The sequence below is a fragment of the Amia ocellicauda genome, chromosome 1 (genome assembly GCF_036373705.1).
Source record: "Amia ocellicauda isolate fAmiCal2 chromosome 1, fAmiCal2.hap1, whole genome shotgun sequence".
Classification (NCBI taxonomy): domain Eukaryota; kingdom Metazoa; phylum Chordata; class Actinopteri; order Amiiformes; family Amiidae; genus Amia; species Amia ocellicauda.
This window is the reverse complement of record NC_089850.1, coordinates 5531858-5555269: the sequence shown is the minus strand read 5'-3', so window position 1 is coordinate 5555269 and position 23412 is coordinate 5531858. Positions and strand designations below refer to the sequence as shown.

The window sequence follows — 23412 nt, the reverse complement described above, 5'->3', positions numbered from 1 at the left end:
GAGCGGGGCCACAGACCCAATGAGAAAAATACAATATAATACATAGCTGGCTAGTCAACAGAGTAGCCAAGCTGAACAATATACAATATGTACATATCGCGTGACAGCAAGACCTTCATGCTGTCAGCACACAGCACAAGAGCATCCAACTCAACTAAACAGTACAGAGTGGAAGAGCTCCATTGTGCTGACAATTTAGATTTTGTACAAATGAACTGTATACACCACGGGGTGCAGGAACGAACTCATGCGCCACCCATGGAACACAGGAGCAGTTGACACCTGCTGGTTAGATCGGCTAATGCAGGGCAACATTAGCTCTACTGTGTTAACAAAGGAACTATATACACAGCGGGGCACTGGAAAACTGAAGTGCCCTCCGCTGCAGGACAACAGCAGCGGTCCCCTGCTCTATTGTGTAATACAGCCAGAGCGGGCCACAGACCTGCTGAACAATATATACAGAGCGGTGTACAGGCCAGAAGCATGCACCACCGCAACACAGTTATAATGAACGAACATTACAGGGCGGCCTCGTAAGGCAACATGCCTGTAGGCCGCATGACAAGCCCTGGGAACACATCGACAGGGCTGTCCATACATCCAGGTGCTTGACTGGAAGGCATAGTCCAGTGGAAGGGAAAGACACGGTTCACTAGCTCCCTCAGGATGCACTTACAGGGGCAGACTGAGAGAGGAAAGGCAGGAGCAAGAGCCCATAGGCTACTGGGGCTCGACTGCAGGCAACACCGGGTTCCCAATGGAAGGGACCGGTCCCGTCACATCCAACCTGTAGAACCGGGCAAATGTAAGCGGCGAGGCCCAAGCTGCAGCCGCAAAAATGTCTGCCAAGGGGGCACTTTGAGAAAGGGCCCATGATGTGGCAACACCTCGAGTCGAGTGGGCCACCAGGTGATGAGGCACTGGGGTCCCGGTAGACTCGTAGGCCATGGTAATGGTGTCCACAATCCAATGCGAGTGGCGCTGCTTCGAAAGTGCCTGGCCCTGTGTCCGCGCTCCATAAGACACAAACAGTTGGTCTGAGTGCCGAATGTCCTTTGTGCGTTCCAAATAGCCCCACACAGGGCAAAGCTGGTGAAGCCAACTCTCTTGCTCTGAAGCGAAGGGAGGAGAATGAAAAGCCATCAATTCAATAGGCCTGTTGACATGAAATGGAGACAGCACTTTCGGGAGGAACGCAGGGTTAGGCCATAGCATGACCCTGGAGCCATCTCCCACAAAATGGACAAATGATGGGTGTATAAACAGGGCGTGTAACTCGCTCACACGTTAGGGTTAGGGTTAGGTTTAGGTGATTGCCAGCAAAAACGCAGTCTTAAGTGACACCAGCTTCAGCTCAGCTGAGTTCAGTGGCTCAAATGGGGCTTGGGAAAGTGCCTCCAGCACTACATCAATATGCCATGCGGGCAGTGAAAGAGTTCGAGGAGGCCGTAGCCATCGAGCTCCCTTTAAAAACTGCACAGGCAGAAAATGAGACCCAGGAGGCTCGCCATCAATCCGAACATGACATGCCACCAGATACACTTTGAGCATGGATGGGGACTTGCCCTGGTCCAACAGCTCTTGTAGAAATTGCAATATGACCCCAATGGGGCAATTAATTGGGTCTTGACAACCGTCTTGGCACCAGGTGCTAAACGTCTGCCAGCGATAGGAATACTGCAACCTCATAGAGGGAGCTCTCGCCGACTGAATAGTGGCTACTACCGCGTCCAACATACCCCAGGCAATCAACCGCTCCCGCTCAGGGGCAAGGCCCAGAGCTGGAGGAGGCCCAGATTGGGGTGCCAAAGCATGCCCTGCACCTGGGACAACAAGTCCGCTCTCACTGGGAGCTGTCAAGGCTCTCCGTGGAGGAGGGCGATCAGGTCTGCGGACCAGAATCTGCGATGCCACCGTGGGGCTATCAGCAGAACTGTCGCTCGTTCTCTCCTGACCTTCTCCAGGACCACCGGGAGAAGGGGGAATGGTGGAAATACGTAAAGGAGACAGCGTGGCCACATGTGGGCTAGTGCGTCGAACACTAGGGTTCCTGAGCGGTCTTGGACAGAGAACCATAATGGGCAGTGTATGGAATCTGCTGAGGCAAAGAGATCCACGTCTGCTCCACCGAACCGGCTCCACAGTTGTACCATAAGCGGGTGGAGGCGCCATTCCGAGACCGGGGGGCCTCCCCGAGAGAGGAGGTCCGCCGCCGTGTTGGACAGGCCTGGGAGGTGAACTGCTCTGATGGAGTGGAACCGTGGTTGCGCCCACAGAAGCAGATGGTGAGCTAGACAGTACAGTCTGCGTGACCGGAGACCTCCTTACCTGTTGATATAGGCAACCACCGCTGTGTTGTCCATCCAAACCAGCACATGTCTATCCCGCAGGACTGGCAGGAAATGAGACAGTCCAAGGAGTACTGCTTGTAACTCCAGGATGTTGATATGGAGGGCCCGTGCAGGCTCCGTCCACCTGCCTCAGACTCCATGTCCGTCGCAGACTGCTTCCCAACCCTGCTTGGAGGCGTCTGTCGTCATGACTGCTCGGTGGTAGACTGGCCCCAGGTGCACACCGAGGGTCAAATTGTGGGGGCTCCGCCATCAACGGAGCGCCTTCCATCACGCTGGAGTGACTGTGACTCGGCATGCTCGATCGCGTCGAGGGTGCATCCTGAGAGACCTAAACCACCACTGCAACTGGAGTAGGCCTAGGGGGAGGGTCTGTCATGCAGCTGCTAGGAGGCCCAGCAGCCTCTGGCAAAGGAACACCCTGACACAAGCTCTCAGTTGGAAGAGGGACAGACACATGTGTATTGAGGCAACTCTCTCTGGCGCCAGCGTGGCGAGCATGGCAACGGAATCGAGGCGCAGTCCGAGGAACTGTGCCTGCTGAGTTGGAGTCAGGCGGCTCTTCTCTCGATAGACCCGAGGCCCAATTCGGAGAGGCGGCCTAAAATCAGGTCCGTGTGAATACGAACCTGATCCCTCAAGTAAAAACAAACCAGCCAGTCGTCTAGATAATTGAGGACATGGACCCCCTGGCAACGCAAAGGGGCTAACACGACGTCCATGCACTTGGGAAAAAGTGCATGGCGCTAGCGACAGGCCGAAGGGGAGAACAGCAAACTCGAACGCTCAGCCCTCAAAGGCGAAGCGTAGAAACTTCCTGTGCACCTGCGCAATGGGGATGTGAAAATAAGCATCTTTCAGATCCACCATGGTGATCGCCGGGCTTGATGGCCTTGGACATGGTGCGCAGGTTGAGCATCGACGTTAGCGGTTCAGGCGCCTCAGATCCAAGATGGGGTGGAAACCGCGATCTTTCTTGGGCACAACGAAGTATGGGGAATAAAATCCCTTGTGCTGCCCCGGCGGGGGCACTTTGCAGATTGCTCACTTCTCCAGGAGAGCGGTGATTTCGACGCAAAGCGCCGTACACTGCAACCGGTCTCTCACTCGCATCCACACCATGCCCTGGAAGGAAGGAAGGAGAAATTGCAGGGAGTAGCCAACTGATATAATTTGGAGCACCCAAGAGTCTGGCCAATTTGCCAGTTGCTGGGGGGTGAAAGGGTGGGCCAGAGGCTGCTGGAACGCCTCAGGGGCGGTGCTCAGGTGGTGGAGGAGGTGGGGTCGGGCCGGGTCCCCTCCTACCACGAACAGCTGTGGGTCGCCTGGGGCTAGGGCGGCGAGCCTAGGGGGGCGCCTGCCTGCCAGTGAGAGACTGGCGGAGATCGGCAGGTGGGCAAGGCTGTGACCTAGGCTGTGGCCTGGGCTGTGGCCTGGGAGCCGCGGTCGGGGGGCCTCCCCGCCGGCGAGCTGCCGCAGACGGCCTGTGTTGCTGAACCTGAGTTGCCACTGAGTCCTGTCCGCCTCAGGGACCCGCCATGCCTGGGACAGCCAAAGCTGGCGGCGCTCTGCCACAATGGCTGCCAGGGATTGGCCTGTCGCCCTTGCCCCCTAGCGCATCACCGTGACCAGCTGATCCGCCACCGCCGCTATCTCCGAGATAGGGGGCGGGGTGGGTGATGCGCCATGTTGCTCCGAGGACTCCGCCAGCTGAGCCAAGTACAAGGCCAGCAGGCTTTCCGTATTTCAGAGGCGAGCTGCTTGGGCTCCAGCCTCATACGCCCTCCGGAGCCGCGTCTCCGTGACGCGACACTGCCTGTTGGGGCAGGCCAGGTCGCGTGGCTCTGTGGACAGCGGAGGTAGGGAAACGAGCGCGGCTATGGTGGAATTCACGCAGGGAAAATCCACCAAGCCCGCTTCTGCCGCGCCCTGGGTCCTGGCATGAGCCTGCCCTCTCCTGGCTGGGGTGGAGGCTGTTGCCGGATGGTCCCAGGTAGCCCTCAGCTCATTGAGGAGGTCAGGCAGCAGCGGGAGGGCCCGTGTGGGCGCGCTGACCCCTCTCGAACCTGGAGCACGACGGGGCAGGATCAGAGGGCCAAGGGAGCTGGAGAGACTCCACAGCCCTCTGGATAACTGCCCAGAACTCCCTGTCAAACGTCAAGAGATGGATGTTGATTACTACCACCAAGACACTGTCTAGATCAGGCCATACCTCCAAACTGAACAGCTGGGCAAGGAAGACACTGGTTAGGGACCCCACAGTGAGGCCAAGGACAACTTTGAAAGAGCTACAGAGTGGCTGAGATGGGAGAGAATGTGCATCAGTCAACAATATCCACAACACTTCACAAAACTAGCCTATGGCAGGGTGGCAAGATGGAAGCTATGACTAAAATAAGTCATCTAACAGCACCTGAGTGGCAAAAGGTGTCGTGGTGAGACGAGACCAAATAGGAACTTGTTGGTCTAACTAAATACCAAGCCTAACATTTGCCGCTGACCCAACACAGCATACTCCCAGTCAACACCATCACTACAGTCAAGCCTCGGGGAGCAGCATCATGCTATGGGGATGCTTCTGCTCAGCAGGGACTGGAAAGCTTGTTAGGATTGAAGGAAAAATGGATGGCGCAAAGTACAGGAAAATACTAGAGGACAACTTGCTTCAGTCTGCTGAAGACTTGGCAAAAATCCACCTTTATGGGGAAGAATAATCCAAAGCACAAGGCCAAACCTACACTTTTCAGGGACTAAAGAATGAGAACGTAAGGGTCCCCCAGTGGCCCAGTCAAAGTACTGACTTGAATCCTATTGAGAATCTGTGAATCTGTGGACTTGATTACTGCTTTTCTTAAGCAAACCCCAAGCAACCTGAGAAAGCTTGATACATCTGCCAAAAAGAATGGGGGATTGAAGGAATTGTAGAAGTAATGGGGTTACTTCAAAATTAAAATATTGAAGATTGAGAAAGTTTTGACTAAGGGCTGGATTAAATCAAAACTTTGACCCACCCGCTAATAGCAAACTACAAACCTGTACATCATAGCGGTTACATTTATGATCAGAAGAAAGTGTCATCTTACTAAAAATGAAACCGCAACTGAGTAGTAGTTTTGTAGTTTTCTATTAGCGGGTGGGTCAAAGTTTTGATTTAATCCCAGCCAAAGTCTCCCTGTGGTTTGGATAGAGATGTCTGCAACATTGTTTATTGCATTTGTTTCCCTGCTGCAGACACAAGAACTGTCCACACCTTAACCTAGCAGATGGATCTTCTCCGTGTCTCGATTGACATATTGCATACATTGGCATTTTTCTTTACCAGTAATGCATCTGATGTTATTTTGTGCTTTTGCTAGCGGGCAAAATGAATATCTGTATGTATATATATATATATATATATATATATATATATATGTATATATATATATATTATTCCCCCCCCCATAAAATACTAATAATAAGAAAACAAGTTATGCATTATATTGCTGTATCACTTTTTTAGTCCGTCTATGAGTCGCCACGAGCTCAGCAATGGAGTAAAAAATCAATAAGATATATATATATATATATATGTCTAAAATACCTTACCTTAAAAATATTAATTTTAAATGACCCGAAGCAGTTCCACAAATAATTTTCAAGGGATATTTTTGAGCAGCTGATATGTCTTGGCAGGGACTGGGTTTATTCTTTTGTCAGAGGAAAATTTGATTTGCAGCAGTAATTGACTGGATAGTGAAAATCTAAATCTGATTTTCTGGGTATAAATAAGAGGGCGATGATGTTATTTATGCAGCCCACAGTCTGGGTAGCGGTGACCTACTTGTTTTCCAGAGAGGTCTGCAGGCTATTTTTCACTCAGAGGAAACTTTGACAGACTAGCTCTCCACACAAAAGGAAAAATTAAGTTTTTCAACTGTTCCAAAAATAAAATAATCAAAGTTTAGGGTTGGTCATATATAGCACTTGAATGAAGTGGACTATTTCTGGCATTGTAGTTTTATTGTGTTACTTAAAACTAAAACTACAGACTTTCTGGTAACACTTAACAATAAGTCTCCCAGTTACAGTGTATTTACATAGTAGGTACACCCATAGTTGCACATAAGAACAGTGTAATTATGCATTATTATAGTGTACTTAATGTTGTAACTAAAAGGCAAGAAGGGCCACAGCATTTCAGAGAGAGAGCGAGAGACAGCTGGGGAGGGAAGAGAGTGCATGTCTATTTGCTTCAAGGGCAGATACATTTGAATGTGAAGAAAGGACACATATCACTTTTTTCATACAACATTTTGTGCACCCCTGGCTACTACACATTTCAGAACACTAGAACAAATGAGCAGATTTTTAATTTATTATTATTTTGTAATATTTCTTATTTGCAGGGACGTGGGATTTACTTTAAATTAATTTACTTCAGCTTCTGAATAGGAGTGCATTAGCTGCAATTTCAAATACCCTTTTGCATTGCTCAGGAGGCAAGATTAAAAAGGATTTTCAATATATCTTAATCATCCACATTACAGAAAACACAAAAGGGCGTCTTATCACTTTAAATTACACATTGCATCCTTCAATTTAATTATGTCAATTTACACAAAGTAATGCAACTTTACATTGTCTTTTACAATGGGGAAATTACTTCTGTACTATTTTTTCATCCTTGTTAAAAAAAACTTTTTGGTAAATGTAAAGAAATTTCAGTTGCCTTCTGGAGACACATAACAAATATCTTATGATGAAAGTTCAGAATTAGCATTGTATTTAAATAATTAATTCTTATCTCAATACAATCAGGTGTTTTTGGACTTTGGTCCACATTGATTGAGTTAGCATTTAATATTACTAAACTTGAAATGCTTTCTGAAGTTTTTTTTATGTTCTATAGGAAATTGGAATGATTAATTAGTAATTCACAAGAGCAACTCAATGACAATCAATGTTTGGTTATTCTTACATTTTGTTGCACTCTCCCATCACCCCAATGGAAAATTCGAAGATCTGAATAATAAGAGCATATCCAACATTTGGGTGTGTGCTGTTAAAGAAAATGTAATGGTCCCATGGATACCTCTTCCCAATAAAAAAAAAAAATAAATAGCTTTTTTGTTTTCACAAATCATTTTCCTGTGGACATTTCTACATTCTTCAATTTAATTACACATGATTTATAAATGTTGATAGCACAGGATGTCTCGTTAAATACAAATTGTGTAACAGAGACCATGCACACTCTTGTCCCACATTAGACTGAGGGCAGAAGTGATGTGTTATATCCCAGAGTTTCTCTATGTAATGAGGAATGTTCCTAGAGAAATTTGTATCAGGACTCATTCAAAACATTGAAAATCTCTCTGAACTGATCTTCAGAACACTAGGGGCTGGATTAAATCTAAACTTTGACCCACCCACTAATAGCAATGGCGGTTACATTTCTGATTAGAAGAAAATGGCATCTTACTAAAAATGTTACTGTTGCTTATTTAGGCACTGTATTAATTGCTGACACAAACCTTTTTTATCAAAAGAATCATGGAGGTTCAGTCACAACGTTTTTCTGCTTTTCAACTTACACTGCCTATTTTTAAAGCACTAAATAATAAATACATGTCTGCATTCAATACCACCTTACTCATAATTGAGGTAAATAATAAGCATATATATATATATATATATATATATATATATATATACAGTGGGGGAAAAAAGTATTTGATCCCCTGCTGATTTTGTACGTTTGCCCACTGACAAAGAAATGATCAGTCTATAATTTTAATGGTAGGTGTATTTTAACAGTGAGAGACAGAATAACAACAAAAAAATCCAGAAAAACGCATTTCAAAAAAGTTATAAATTGATTTGCATGTTAATGAGGGAAATAAGTATTTGACCCCTTCCACTTAGTACTTGGTGGCAAAACCCTTGTTGGCAATCACAGAGGTCAGACGTTTCTTGTAGTTGGCCACCAGGTTTGCACACATCTCAGGAGGTATTTTGTCCCACTCCTCTTTGCAGATCCTCTCCAAGTCATTAAGGTTTCAAGGCTGATGTTTGGCAACTCGAACCTTCAGCTCCCTCCACAGATTTTCTATGGGATTAAGGTCTGGAGACTGGCTAGGCCACTCCAGGACCTTAAAGTGCTTCTTCTTGAGCCACTCCTTTGTTGCCTTGGCTGTGTGTTTTGGGTCATTGTCATGCTGGAATACCCATCCACGACCCATTTTCAATGCCCTGGCTGAGGGAAGGAGGTTCTCACCCAAGATTTGATGGTACATGGCCCTGTCCATCGTCCCTTTGATGCGGTGCAGTTGTCCTGTCCCCTTAGCAGAAAAACACCCCCAAAGCATAATGTTTCCACCTCCATGTTTGAAGGTGGGGATTGTGTTCTTATGGTCATAGGCAGCATTCCTCCTCCTCCAAACACAGCGAGTTGAGTTGATGCCAAAGAGCTCGATTTTGGTCTCATCTGACCACAACACTTTCACCCAGTTCTCCTCTGAATCATTCAGATGTTCATTGGGAAACTTCAGACGGGCCTGTACATGTGCTTTCTTGAGCAGGGGGACCTTGCGGGCGCTGCAGGATTTCAGTCCTTCACGGCGTAGTGTGTTACCAATTGTTTTCTTGGTGACTATGCTCCCAGCTGCCTTGAGATCATTAACAAGATCCTCCCATGTAGTTCTGGGCTGATTCCTCACCGTTCTCATGATCATTGAAACTCCACGAGGTGAGATCTTGCATGGAGCCCCAGACCGAGGGAGACTGACAGTTATTTTGTTTTTCTTCCATTTGCGAATAATCGCACCAACTGTTGTCACCTTCTCACCAAGCTGATTGGCGATGGTCTTGTAGCCCATTCCAGCCTTGTGTAGGTCTACAATCTTGTCCCTGACATCCTTGGACAGCTCTTTGGTCTTGGCCATGGTGGAGAGTTTGGAATCTGATTGATTGATTGCTTCTGTGGACAGGTGTCTTTTATACAGGTAACGAGCTGAGATTAGGAGCACTCCCTTTAAGAGAGTGCTCCTAATCTCAGCTCGTTACCTGTATAAAAGACACCTGGGAGCCAGAAATCTTGCTGATTGACAGGGGATCAAATACTTATTTCACTCATTAACATGCAAATCAATTTATAACTTTTTTGAAATGCGTTTTTCTGGATTTTTTTGCTGTTATTCTGTCTCTCATTGTTAAAATACACCTACCATTAAAATTATAGACTGATCATTTCTTTGTCAGTGGGCAAACATACAAAATCAGCAGGGGATCAAATACTTTTTTCCCTCACTGTATATATATATATATATATATATATATATATATATATTGGCAGTGTGTAATTGTACTTTAATGTTGTATTTTCTGATCCTTATAAATAACTTTGCACAGAGAATTGTATCTATTATCAACAAAAAACACACAGAAACTGCTCCTTAAATCTGATAATGAACAGAGGGAAAAGCTAGTATGATTCTTCATATCAGCTTTGTGAAGCAGCAGTAAAACAGGGAATTCATGGGATTCACACCCAATCTGGTACCAGTGTCCAGTAAAATGAGTCTATCTGAAATATTAGGAGATCAGCCAAAATTATAAGGTGTTGTATGATGTAGACCGCAGTTTATTCAAAGGAAGGTTCTTTGAATTATCTGTTGCCTTTATTTTGAAACACTGCGCCATTTTTAATGCATTTTAGATTGTAATATCAGCAGTTTAACACAACACTTGCTGTTTTTGTAACTTGTGTTGTAATGCCTAAAAGATAAATGGTACGTTACAAACAGAAATTGCAATATACAGTGTCATCAATTCAATGTTTAATAACTGTGTTATGTTTAAGAATATAACTCATGTTTGCATATAGCCAATGGATTTATGACACAATGTTGTAAAAACTGTTGGTATCATATCATAACATGATATAATTTTACTGGCCAACAGATGAATGGTCAATTTGCAGTGTTGTCTTTTTGTAAATAAATTATTCAAAAGTTTTAAAATGTGAGTTTAAGCAAGTTATATGCTATAGCGTAGAAATCTCCCAGTTCAATTAACTTCATTTTACATGACACCACTACTATTGAGCACCAGGAACAAATTATCAGTTCCACAACTTTTATTTTAAACTCTATAGCTCTGAATCTCTGGCAGACCCATTTGACACATTTTAGAAACCAAAAAATTCCTTCTGTTGACTTAAATGTAACAGCTCAATTAGAATATCATTTTTCATTAGTAGGAATTTCCCAAGCAATTAAATCTATACAAAGCAATAAATCTCCTGGTCCAGATTGGTGACTTTATTTGTTTGGCTGCAGTAAAAGTAGAATTGTCCTTAATTAAAAGTATCCTATCTATTAATACTGAAACCATTTAATTGAGTGGCTGGTATAGCTCCTACAGTACATTTGTATGATTAGCTGCTTTCCAGCTTCTCTAAATAAGCAATCAGTAACCAAACACAAACATGTTCCTGAACCGGACCAAAGTGCTACTTTCACAGTAGGCATCAGAAAACAATAATCCTCTTAGGAGTCACCCCCCGGGTTCCTAAGCAATAAGGAGCACTAGTTTCACTTCTTATGCATCAATCTTTGATCTCTGCAAGAAAACAATATATGAATAAGTGGTGTCAGTGCAATCATTAGAGACTAAAAGTAAACTTGTCAAAAAATATGTATTTTGACACTGCAAAGCACTTTTACAGATGGTGTACTTACTTTGTAAGATAAAGAATGACACTTGGAATAGTCCATTATATCTTTCACAGACATTACTTTGCACTGCCTCTGCCTTCCAGGAAATTAAGCACACTCATTGTAAAGTTTTCTCCCTTTGAAAAAAAATCCACTGACCTTTGTGAATGAGAGTGCTGTAATAAGATGTAATTAGCACATACATTGTTAAAAGCTCTGGGTATCAGCAGATTGGCCAGCTCTTATCTTTCTAAGTCTAAAAAAAGAATCCATTTGTAAAACCATTGTGTTAGATGCTAGCTTTTAGACAGAGGGCCCGATTAAATGTTTGCACTGCGACTCACTCGCAGAAGCGTTAGCGGCATTACTGCCAATGGATTTGCACTGCTAAGTGTAAGTGGCATCAAATCTAAAAACATCTGTGGTGCCAAACGTGCTTTTCGCAGACCCTGTTTCGTACAACAATGTTCTTGTATTTTACTATTTACTATTCATTTTTATTCTGTCCTTACATTGTTGTCCTTCTTTAAATGCCTTTAATTTATTCTTTCATGAGGGTTTTATAGGGTGCTGGTGGAAGAGTTAAGAGTGGGGACGTGGTGTTTTTATTTATTTTAAAAAAACCTTATCCATGAACCATGTTTTGAAACAAAAGACAGTAGATTTAATTGCCATTGTTTTTAATCTAGGCTATGGCAGGTAACACAATAGGTGGGCCATGTTCCTTTCAGTTTTAAATAGAGTTTGCTCACTGTTGAGTGCATTTTTTCTGCTTCTATCCAAGCCGAAGGACAATTCTAATTCTGGCCCCTGTGTATGCTTTCGTGTTAGGTGCATATTCCAGTTAAACAATATCAACATTCCAGCATTTCTCGGGTTAAGCTTTGACTGTTGTGTTACATCCAGATGCCGCAGAGCAATTGTCCTACATATATATGCATTCACGTGTTCATGGTTAACAAAGGATGCCATCCTAACAACACAAATACACTTCAAAAACAATAAAAGCCCACACAAATCAGTTCACAGCAGGGATTCAACCACCTGAAAATGGAAAACTACAAGCCGGTACTTGGTGGAGGCTTTATTTATTGTTAGAAGCTTCAGGTCTGTAGTTTGCTATTAGCAGGATAGTCCATGTTTTTATTTGGGTAGTTTATTTGCTGCTTCTACCCTCTGCTTTAGCTTGGATATAACAAACAATGTGGCTGACTTGCAGTGGCTTTCTTGCTGCCTGTCCATTTTGGAAGACACACTCGCAAAGCTCAGCCCCCAACCCCAAATTTCGCAGCTACTGATTTTTTATATTGAATACAGTCAGAAGCTAAGTTCTGCGATATTCAGAGCTGTGACTCTCCTGCAACTGTTCACATTATCAGCAGGCAAACATTTCTTATTTACACAGGCCCATAGATTTACAAGTTTTCTGTCAATTACACTTCTGATTTCAATTCATTTTAAGCAATATTAACGGAAGTGTTATTCAGTGATGGGGGTCAGCTGTGGAATGATTACAAATATGTGTTCTTGTCATGTTAATAGGAAATAAAGCAGTGGAAGTGGAATATAATTAATGAAATAAACATCACCAGCAACACAGCACCAACCTTCTGTGGAGGATTTTTTTAAATGTAATAGCTTAATTAAGGGACCGATGACCCAAAAAAGGGACATTAAACTGTCTGGAACTGAAATTAATCCTAAAGTAACCTTATGTAATATTTTACAGCCTGTCCAAAAACAACATTAACTTATGGATGCCTCACCTGGCTGAAAGCTATGAGTTTACTTCAGTAGCCTGACGGGCTTAGGAAGCAAAAGAGCAAATAGTCTCAGTGGAATAGAATGAAGAAGTTAGAACAAGGGGGTGGGCTTCATTCGTCATCCCACAGTGGGACCCAGCGGCAGCTTTGATACGAAAGTCTCAAGTACCTCCCACATGCGTTACAAAATCTCCCATAAGCCTCAGTGACTGTTTTGCACTCAAAAGAGAACAAAATATTCTCAACTTTAAGATATCAGTTCCCTACGAGGTGAAAATTGTTTAAACACATATTTAAAAGAATCTGACAGCCTTCCACAGTGACAGATGAGTGCACAGATGCTCATGATTAGTATATTTTGTACATGTGTTGTTCTACAAGTGGAAGCCATTCAGTCCTTATGAAAAGATAAACTGTATTACTTAAATACTTAAGGAAGTTCTAAGCTAATGGCTTCTTTGAAAAATAGTTGGTTAGGTTTCCATGTGTATTTTACTTAAAAAACAAATCACTTTAGCACCATATGCTGCCACAGTCCCCAGAGCACAGGGCATGCTGGGAGTAGCCTGTCTGACTTAGAGTGCACTGTGTGGAGAGAGGACTGGCCTGAGGCTTTGTAAATAGTTGATTTATGTGTAGTAAATAGATGGCTTGTTTACAGTGCATGCTTTACCTTGTATTGAGAGATGAAGCCTCCAATCACAAAAGCTTCAAACTCTCATAAAATTTAGCTTTCTATCATTCTCATGTTTCTATAAGATTTATTTATCCATATCTGTGACCAGTTTCTGATTGAGTTTGAGCTTTTCTTCCAAACATGTATAAACACGTCCAAACACTACACATATAACACACAGAACTACAACACATTGTGTTTACTAAGGAGAACATTACAGAGACTTGAGTGCTTTACTCTATCCAAACTAAGCTGCCAAGGATCTGAAGTGTTAATGTATTTTTTTTTAATGGAGGTGGTTTTGTTATCACTTTTCTTAAAGCAGCCTGGGGGATCACATATGCCTGCCATGCTTCTCTTTTTCATTTAAATTAACTAATTATTTTTAAATTACGGTGCATAATTTGAAGTTTTTGTCATTATTAATCCTTGGTTAATTTAACATGGGATCAAGTGCTTGAAAGAATATTGATTTGTGGAACAATCTATTTCTAAATAGAACCACTATACATCAGCAACACCAAATGTATAAGGCTAAAGAACAATATTGTGCAAACTCCTAGTACTTAATTTTAAGCAAACCTTATTTGGGTTTATGCAATGATAGTCGCAGAAGGTACCACATTTGTGAAAGTAATTATTTTAGGTTTAAATTAAACAACTCTTCGGATACATGCAAGCACCATGTTTCCAACCACAATATATTCTGAAGTGCTGCTATTAAAAGCTGAAATGGGGAACTGCCAATACATGCTAAACCATGCATAAGGATTTCTAAGGGTTGTACAAAGAAGAATCCCTTTCTGAATACAGGAAATAATAACACAAGACTTAATCCTTCTGCACTCATATCTCATTCCATTCAATCACACATTGACTAGATTAACTTTACTGTCCCCGAACAACAGCTTTCTTGGATTCTTTGCCACAGATACCAGGTACTGAAATGAAACAATGTTTTATTTATAGTTCTATTGTTTTAACAGCATCAATGTGGATTGTAGTTCATACCCATAAAATAAAAAAGGTGCAATAAAAATCATGCATGATAATTATTTTGTGTCTTTTCAAATTGTCATTCAAGTACAGAAAAAGCAACAGTCAATGATTTCCTCTGCTAAACCCTTGGTGCACTGTGTGTTCAACTATCCTTTTAACAACATTACATGGAGAAACAGATAGAAAAAAAGCAATGATAATAAGCTGCTTTATGACGGCTATGATCTTTGGGATTGTGCCTAGTGTCACACACATTAACAGCTGTTAGAAATATTCAATTGGTTAAAATCTCAGCAATAAATTTTTGAATGTACAAATAGTCCTGCTTAAGGCAATGCATGTCTTCCAGGACACAAAGGTAACTGCATCCAGGTGGGTGTTTAACACAGCCCGGGGCTGTCTTTAATCTTTCACATAAGTAACTTATGTGAAAAGAAATGCAGAGGAGCCTCTCACGAGAGATTATACAGAGGTGTGCACAGCTGCTGTAGGGCAGTGATTGCATTCAAGTTGCTTGCTCTCAGCTGTGTGCCCCGTAATGGCTGCTTGCATTCAGCTGAGGACACGGCGTTGTAAGAGAACCTGACTGCCAAAATACATCACAGCAATGGCATACAGGGATGGGAGCTGTCCTCTCACACCCCCTCTGTGAAATTGTTTCTGCTATAGCAATCCTGGCAAGAAGAAATACATTGTTCCCATTATCAGGTTTATATTTTTCAAAATATTTTAACAATCTTTCAAGAAAGTGGGTTTGGGTTCTGGCACCATCTGAAAGGCAGATTAGAACTCACAAATGTACACAATGATGCAGGGAACATGCATATGCATCACACTGTTATAGGATGTGCAGAGCGCTTTGTCTCATGAATAGGTATATACAGAGTGCACTTCCTTTGAAATGAAGTTGAGATCCGCTATCTAACAATAGACCTTTAAAGCTCCATATATGAACAGATGAATGCATAAAAAACTAACCAGGGAATACAAGTAGAAATCTGCTATTTAAAGAGTGAATGGGGTTATCGGAAATACAGCAGTATGCATCTTAATGTTTCACAACTACTCACACAACGTGCCTGTATATCTTAACTTGTTTTGAGACTTGAATACAGTACACTCACTGTCAAGTTTTATGCTCCTGTTTAGTGCAGGAGTGTTATATTCTCAAAGTTACTATTTTCTTGACTTTTATACCATCCTTTTGATCCAAATGTTTTCACCATCTATGGCATACAACATACAGTGTTTTCATGCTTACACTGGTTGTAAAGTGTTATTAGAAATCCCCCATAATGCATGGTGAATAAACCCAGAACAAAACATTAGATGCTCGTATCTCAACACTCTCTGTTGATCCTGGCCTGACAATATTTCCTTCGTCTTGGTTAGGTTGTGGAAGCTGGCTCTTCTAAGTCAAGATTTATGAAAACGTACTGAACTTTGGTCTCAATAGTGCCATTAAGAGATATTTATCTGAGACCTTGCTTACAGTGTGCTTATTTGAAACTGGGCCCATTTATCAAAAGCTCTGCAAATGTCTACCTTGATTGTATTTCTAAGAGGTAAGCATTTGTCTAGTCCTGCAGTGTAATGTGTGAAAAACTCATTTAAAATTATTCGCCCGTTGAGGGCACATAAAAAAACTTGCAATGTCAACCAAAATTCCTTTTTCACTGAACAGTCATTCACCACGAAAGCCTAACAATAATCTTACAAAAATGATTATTTCATTTAATTTGCTTTAATGTGCCACCTGTTTGCATTAATTTACCTCATTTACCCTATTTTTTTTCTCAAATCCCAGCCACCTGGCAGCTTTATCGGCAACACATTCTGTACTCAGAACCTTTCATTCCTAAATAATCAGGTTTATAGATATCAATTGAGTATTGTAAGGATCATCTCACACCTCAATTGGGATCTCAAAATATGTGGATTCCAAGATGGCCTTGTCTCTATACCTACAAAAGCTAACTCTTAACTATAACTATATCTGAAGATGAACTAAGCTACATTTCTGAAGAATTAAGACATGTTTCATTGAATGTTTGGACATGTGTCATCTTGAATGAAATCCTTGTTGACAGCAAATGTATTGTAGCTACTGCCAAGATAACTGCTCTCCTTCAGTTCTCTCGGATTAGCATGCTGTCCGTGGTGCTGACAGAATAGTGTGCTGTCCATGTTGCTGAATGGCTTGTGAGTTCAGTTTTTCTTTATTTTTTCTCATCATCTCCAACAGCTCAATCTACTGCCAGATCATCCATCCTTTGAATACTCAGATGTTCATGATTTATGTAAATGTTTATTAGGCAACACAGAAGCTAAAACAATACATATGTAAGAGATCTGTCAGGCAGCAGGAATACAGAACTACTGCTTGTTCACTCATGGAAGATACCTTAGCAAGATCAAAAATCACTCACAGTTGGAAGCTGCTCATATTCTGAAAGTGCAGTGCAAGGATCTGCTCAATAATTTACATCAATAGCAGTGGAGCATACTGGGAACTCTAACGAAAAATGAACTAAAGTGATCAACCCAGTACATGGCAGACAATTTAACATCTTTTAAAATGGACATGTCAAAGCTGATTATGAATTTCACATTAAGAAGTAAAATGTAAATCCTCCATTTAATTCATTTTTTTTTGTCACACTTGATGAGCATGTTTTGATAATAATGTAACAGATGACAGGATATAAATCTCAGTTAAATAGTACTGCCTTGTGTTAAACATACATACATGCACACACACTGTGCATCTGTGATACAAAACACAATACGTTGATCAAGATCCAATGGCCTGGACATGTATACTTGGCATATAGAATAAACAGGTCAGTGTGATTTCACTGATTTGTCAGAAGCGAGTAAGCATAATGCAGTGACACTAAAATAGGGCTCTCTCCTGACTTGGTTTATGCACCCTGGAAGTGGTTTTAAGGGTTATTTTTTGGGTTATAGTAATTTTGTATGTTTTCTAATTTGATTGACATTTTTATTATTTGAAACCAACATTGCCTCTTGCTAACAATGTAAGCAGCATAATCAATTATATACAGAGTATTTTAAACTTGAAATGGTTTATCATAAAAGGAAAAACCCCTAAAAAGGATGTTTGCACAGCCATAATTCTGTTGTATTAAACATTTTTGAGAGTGTAGAGTGATAGTCCACCTACAAAGCAAGATACACACCCTATATTTCTGGGTCATGTGCGGTGACTGTGTAACCAAGAATGTCAAGTTACATGCCCCAATTAGAATAAACCCCTACAGTGTACATTTCTATACATTGATTCCCCCAGTAGTCATGAGAAGTATCACATTATTCAAAATTGCAGACCTAAAAAAGTCTCAAATGTCATACTAGTCTCCCTATTGGATTGTATCAAATGTCATGTGTTACACAGTACCAGTATCTATTGTAATACTGAGGGCTTGCACATCTAGCAAGACAGTAATACACCATGTCATAAAGCTTAGAGTTCAGCAAAGGGGTTGAGGCACTGAAAACGAGTGCTGACTTCAATGAACTGGAACTTTGAACCAGGAAGGGTCTCCAGAAAAATGCCTCTCTCTCTCTCACTGCATTATAATCCTTATGGCCATGATCCAAAAGGATGACACCAGTCCTTAAGATCAAAGGAGGGCTATATCATTCTGATCAGGTTGCACTGGTATTTTGTGTCTATTGTAGCCTGTTTGTAATAAAATATTGAGACCAGAGTTCTTTTCACATTTAGAACTATTTTTCATTTTGTGTGGGATGACATGGGGAAATTATTTTAAAAGTTTAATAAGAATGACTAACAGAGCCTTTACTCTCTAACTACAAAGATTTTAAGACATCCCAGAGGTAGTACACACACGATGCCCCATGTAGATAGTATCTTATTTACCTTTGCTCATGATCTGTCAGTGGTATTGATTTAACTAAGTTTTGTGTTTTGTTTTTTTTAATCACAGGTGTTACTGAAACTCCCTTATAAAAAAACATAATGTGTACAACACACTCAGCATTAATTCAGTTATTCAGTATTGTAATAAAATTCTCTTACACTCTTGAATCTGTTTGGGATTTTACGTTGTTGGTTACTGTATTAGTAGTGGATTTACACACTAGAAACAATGTGTGTACCCTTTCAACAGAATTAATTGACTTGTTTTGAGACTTGAATACAGTACACTCACTGTCAAGTTTTATGCTCCTGTTTAGTGCAGGAGGGTTATATTCTTACTATTTCCTTTACTTTTATGCCATCCTTTTGATGAAGTATCAACTCCAAATGTTTTCACCATCTATGGCATACAACATACAGTGTTTTCATGCTTACACTGGTTGTAAAGTGTTATTAGAAATCCCCCATAATGCATGGTGAATAAACCCAGAACAAAACATTAGATGCTCGTATCTCAACACTCTCTATTGATCCTGGCCTGACAATATTTCCTTCGTCTTGGTTAGGTTGTGGAAGCTGGCTCTTCTAAGTAAAGATTTAGGAAAACGTACTGAACTTTGGTCTCAATAGTGCCATTAAGAGATATTTACCTGTGACCTTTTTTAGTGTGCTTATTTGAAACTGGGCCCATTTATCAAAAGCTCTGTAGATGTCTACCTTGATTGTATTTCTAAGAGGTAAGCATTTGTCTAGTCCTGCAGTGTAATGTGTGAAAAACTCATTTAAAATTATTCACCTGTTGAGGGCACATAAAATAACTTAGTTTTTGCAATGTCAACTGAAATTCCTATTTCACTGAACAGTCATTCACCATGGAAGCCTAACAATAATCTTACAAAAACGATTAATTCATTTAATTTGCTTTAATGTGCCTGTTTGCATTAAAGCAGCAACTGTTTGTTAGTTTGTTAGTGAATTTAGCCAGTAAGCTAGTGCACTCGACACGCCCTGTCTGCAATCAGAAGCGTTACACTGTGTAGGCTGTGATTATTTAGCATTTGTTTAACATTACTACGAGCTATTGTTCAGTGTAACTGCATGTATCTGGCACTGTCTTTGTCTGTATTCAGATATTAAGTGGCCAGTAATTGTGCTATTAGCAGTCCTGCGTGGGAGGGAGGGCCATCCTGACCAGCCTTGTGTCATTCAACGCAACACAGGTGTGCACTATCCTCATTAGTTACAGGTGACGTATTTAACAGCCCCCCACCCCTCTGCGATGGCAGTCAGTGCCAGCAGCCTCAGTGCCCCCCTTCTGAAGGACACCAATTACAAAGGGCAGGGACTCTAGCTGTGGGGACTCCAGCGAGGAGAAGACTGCGAGGTGACGCCACACAGCAACAACAGGCACCCATGACGATCTCTCCAATTCCTGTCCTGCTCTCTCCTTCCTCTCAGCGTGCAGCTGAGCGCCATTGTTTCCCTAATCCCTCTAACCTCATCTCTCTGCTTCTCCCCCCCTCCTCCTCCCTCTCCTCTACTCCACTCTTTGGAGGCCTGTGGAACTGCCACTCAGCTTCCAATAAGGCCAACTTCATCTCTGCCTTCGCCTCCCACCAGTCTCTGGATTTCCTCGCTCTCACCAAGACATGGATCTCCCCAGACAACTCTACCACCCCTGCTGCCTTATCCTCTCTCTTTGTCCTGTCCCACTCCCCTCGTTTTACTGGGCGGGGAGGAGGAACAGGGCTCCTGCTCTCCCCTTCTCTCCTCTTCTCTGTCCCTCCCTCTCTCTCCTCTATCTCAACCCACAGCTTTGAATTCCATGCAGTAGAAATCACCTCTCCCTCTCATCTCTTCCTTCTAGTTCTCTACCGTCCACCTGGTCCACTCACCTCCTTCCTGGATGAACTCGACTTTCTTCTCTCCTTTCTCCCCTCGCTGTCCTCACCTACCTATCCTCCTGGGAGACTTCAACATCCACCTCTCCAACCCTTCCCACTGTGCCGGATTTCTTCCTCTCCTTCACTCCTTTAACTTCTCTCTCTCCCTATCTCCCCCCACTCACAGAGCTGGCCGCCAGCTAGACCTCATCTTCTCAAGAGGCTGCTCCCCTTCGACACTCTCCGTGACACCCATGGACATCTCGGACCACCACTTCATTTCCTTTTCCCTTTCCCTCCCCTCCCTCCCCTCTCCACCCACTCCCTCTGTCACCTTCCGCCGTAATCTCCGCTCTGTCTCCCCCTCCATCCTTGCTTCCACTGCCCTCACTCTCTTGCCTTCCATTGATTGTTTTTCAAATCTATCTGTCAACTGTGCTACCTCCTCTTTGTTCTCCTCCCTCACCTCCTCCCTTGACTCTCTCTGTCCTCTCACATCTCGAGTGGGCGGTCCACCGTCAGCTCTCTGACTTTCTGTCCCAACACTCACTCCTTGATCCTCTGCAATCCGGCTTCCGCACAGCTCACTCCACTGAGACGGCTCTCCTGGCTGTCACTGACTCGGGCGGCCTCCTTCTCCTCAGTCCTCATCCTCCTTGACCTCTCTGCAGCATTTGACACTGTTGATCACTCCATCCTCCTCTCCTGCCTCGCTGACCTTGGGATCTCTGGGACTGCTCTCACCTGGTTCTCCTCCTACCTTAGTGACCGGGCCAACCAAGTGACATGGCGAGGCTCCTCATCCACCCCCCAACCTCTCCTCACAGGCGTTCCCCAAGGCTCCGTCCTGGGCCCGCTCCTGTTCTCTCTCTACACTCGCTCCCTGGGCACCCTAATCGCTTCCCATGGTTTCTCCTACCACTTCTATGCTGATGATGCCCAGATCTTCCTGTCTTTTCCCTCTTCTGACCCTCTCATCCCCCCACGCATCTCTTCCTGCTTGTCTGCCATTTCCGCCTGGATGCACTCGCACCACGTCAAGCTCAACCTCTCCAAATCAGATCTCCTCTTTTTCCCCCCACTCTTCCTCACCTTCTGCTGACCTCCCCATCTCGATCCCCTTGGAATCCACCACACTCTCTCCTCCTTCAACCGCTAAAAATCTAGGAGTCACCCTCGATCCTGCGCTCTCCTACATCCAGCACATCACCACGCTGATGCGCACCTGCAGATTCTTCCTGAGCAACATACGCCGGATCCGTCCCTTTCTCACCAACTACTCAACTCAGCTACTCGTCCAGTCACTGGTCCTCTCCCGCCTGGACTACTGCAACTCCCTCCTGGCCGGCCTGCCTGCATCCACTACCTGCCCGCTCCAGCTCATCCAGAACTCAGCGGCTCGTCTGGTATTCTCTCTGCCACGATTCGCACACGCTACTCCACTGCTCTGCTCCCTCCACTGGCTCCCGATAGCGGCACGCATTCAATTCAAGACTTTGACCCTCACCTACCGCTGTCTTGACCACACTGCACCAAGCAACCTTCAGACACTCGTCTCTCCATACATCCCCTCCAGACTACTGCGCTCCTCCAGTGCCAGAAGGCTAACTCTGCCTCCTCTCCACTCTCCTTCCTCCAGAGCCGCTCCTTCTCATCCCTGGCCCATAAGTGGTGGAACGACCTGCCCACTGAAGTCAAAACAGCAGAGTCCTTGACCTCATTCCGGCACTTAATCAAGACGCATCTCTTCCGACAGCACTTGTAATATTAGTCCTCTATCCCTGCTAGATAGCACTTCAGCTTATTATGCTCCTCGCGTTCTTGATTGTTTTCCTCCTTGCTCCCTTTCCCGTATCCCTCGTCTGTAACCCTACATCTTGACAGCACTTAGCTTTCACCGTCCAGGATGTAGGAAGTCTCTTACTGTACTTGTGTAAATTGTAAATTGGAATCTGTAAAATGTATTATTTAGAATTGCTATGTTTTAGCTAAGTTGAATTTGTAATGATTGATGTCTTGTACGTCTCTGTATTTTTGCACTTTGTTTGCACTTATGTTGTAAGTCGCCCTGGATAAGGGCCTCTGCCAAGAAATAAAAATAATAATACAAAAATTAAAATAATTTACCTCTTGAGTTTTTGTTTTTGTTTGCTTGTTTTTTTTCTCAAATCCCAGCCACCTGGCAACTTCATCAGAAACTATAACACATTCTGTACTCAGAACTGTATTAGTAGTGTATTTACACACTTGAAACAATGCGTGTACCCTTTCAACTGAATTAAACACAAATTAAAGACAAATACATTAGTAAAATTGAAAATCACTGTATTCGAGAACTATCTTGCTTTTCTGTCTTCTATATTGGCCCTGCATTTCTTCTGTTTCAAGTCTGTCTTATATTAAATGTTGGTCAACTTGAGCCTTTCCGAACTGGTTTAAAGATGAAGCACAGGTTTTACAAGATGTTATTTCACAAAGCCCAAACCATCAACCAACGAGTAATAAAGTTAAATTCAAGCAAACCTGTTGTTAAAGCTCATCAGTAAGACATGTTGAATTGTATACAGCTTTGTTTCTGTTTTGATGATTTTGGAGAGAAAAACCTGAACCTGAATAAATTATGTTGATTGATCGGTTGTCTTCTTAATGTGACCAAAATATATTATTCCTATCAGTGTGCAAAACACCATGTGGTTATTGTGCTATGTGTAAATGCACCTGATGTACAACATTATCCTTTTCTGATGCTTAATGATTACTAATGCTTCAAATGGCCAGTGTTTCAAGTACAGAAAAGCTTACCAATAAAACTATGTGAATTAATTCAGAAGATTTCCTACCTTGATTTGAGCTGTTGGAAGGGAAGCGATCAGATTTTTTCAAGGTTCGAAAATGAACCCGTTTGCTGGCCTGGCTTTCCCCGTAGAGGCCAATGGACTGGACCTGAATGATGTAATCCGTCTCTTCATCTAGATCCCACAGGACACAAGCACGATTCGTTGTATTTACTTCCCTGATAAACCTCTGCATCTGCCCATCCTGCCTCTACAAAACAGAATAATGATGGCTTATTTTAGGACCACAAAGTCTTTAAACTAATTCACTAGTATGAGGCTTACAGAAATCCCACT

The 23412-nt window shown here is 42.9% G+C and overlaps 1 protein-coding gene across 1 annotated transcript in view; it reads right to left on the bottom strand.

The window, feature by feature from the left end:
• The window catches only part of LOC136752746 (fibronectin type III domain-containing protein 4), a 68695-nt gene that overhangs the window by 13362 nt on the left and 31921 nt on the right, over nt 1-23412 (bottom strand). Inside the window, exon 3 of the mRNA XM_066708349.1 lies at nt 23122-23326. Within this exon, the coding sequence (XP_066564446.1) occupies nt 23122-23326 (205 nt within the window). The remainder of the gene's footprint in view (nt 1-23121; nt 23327-23412) is intronic.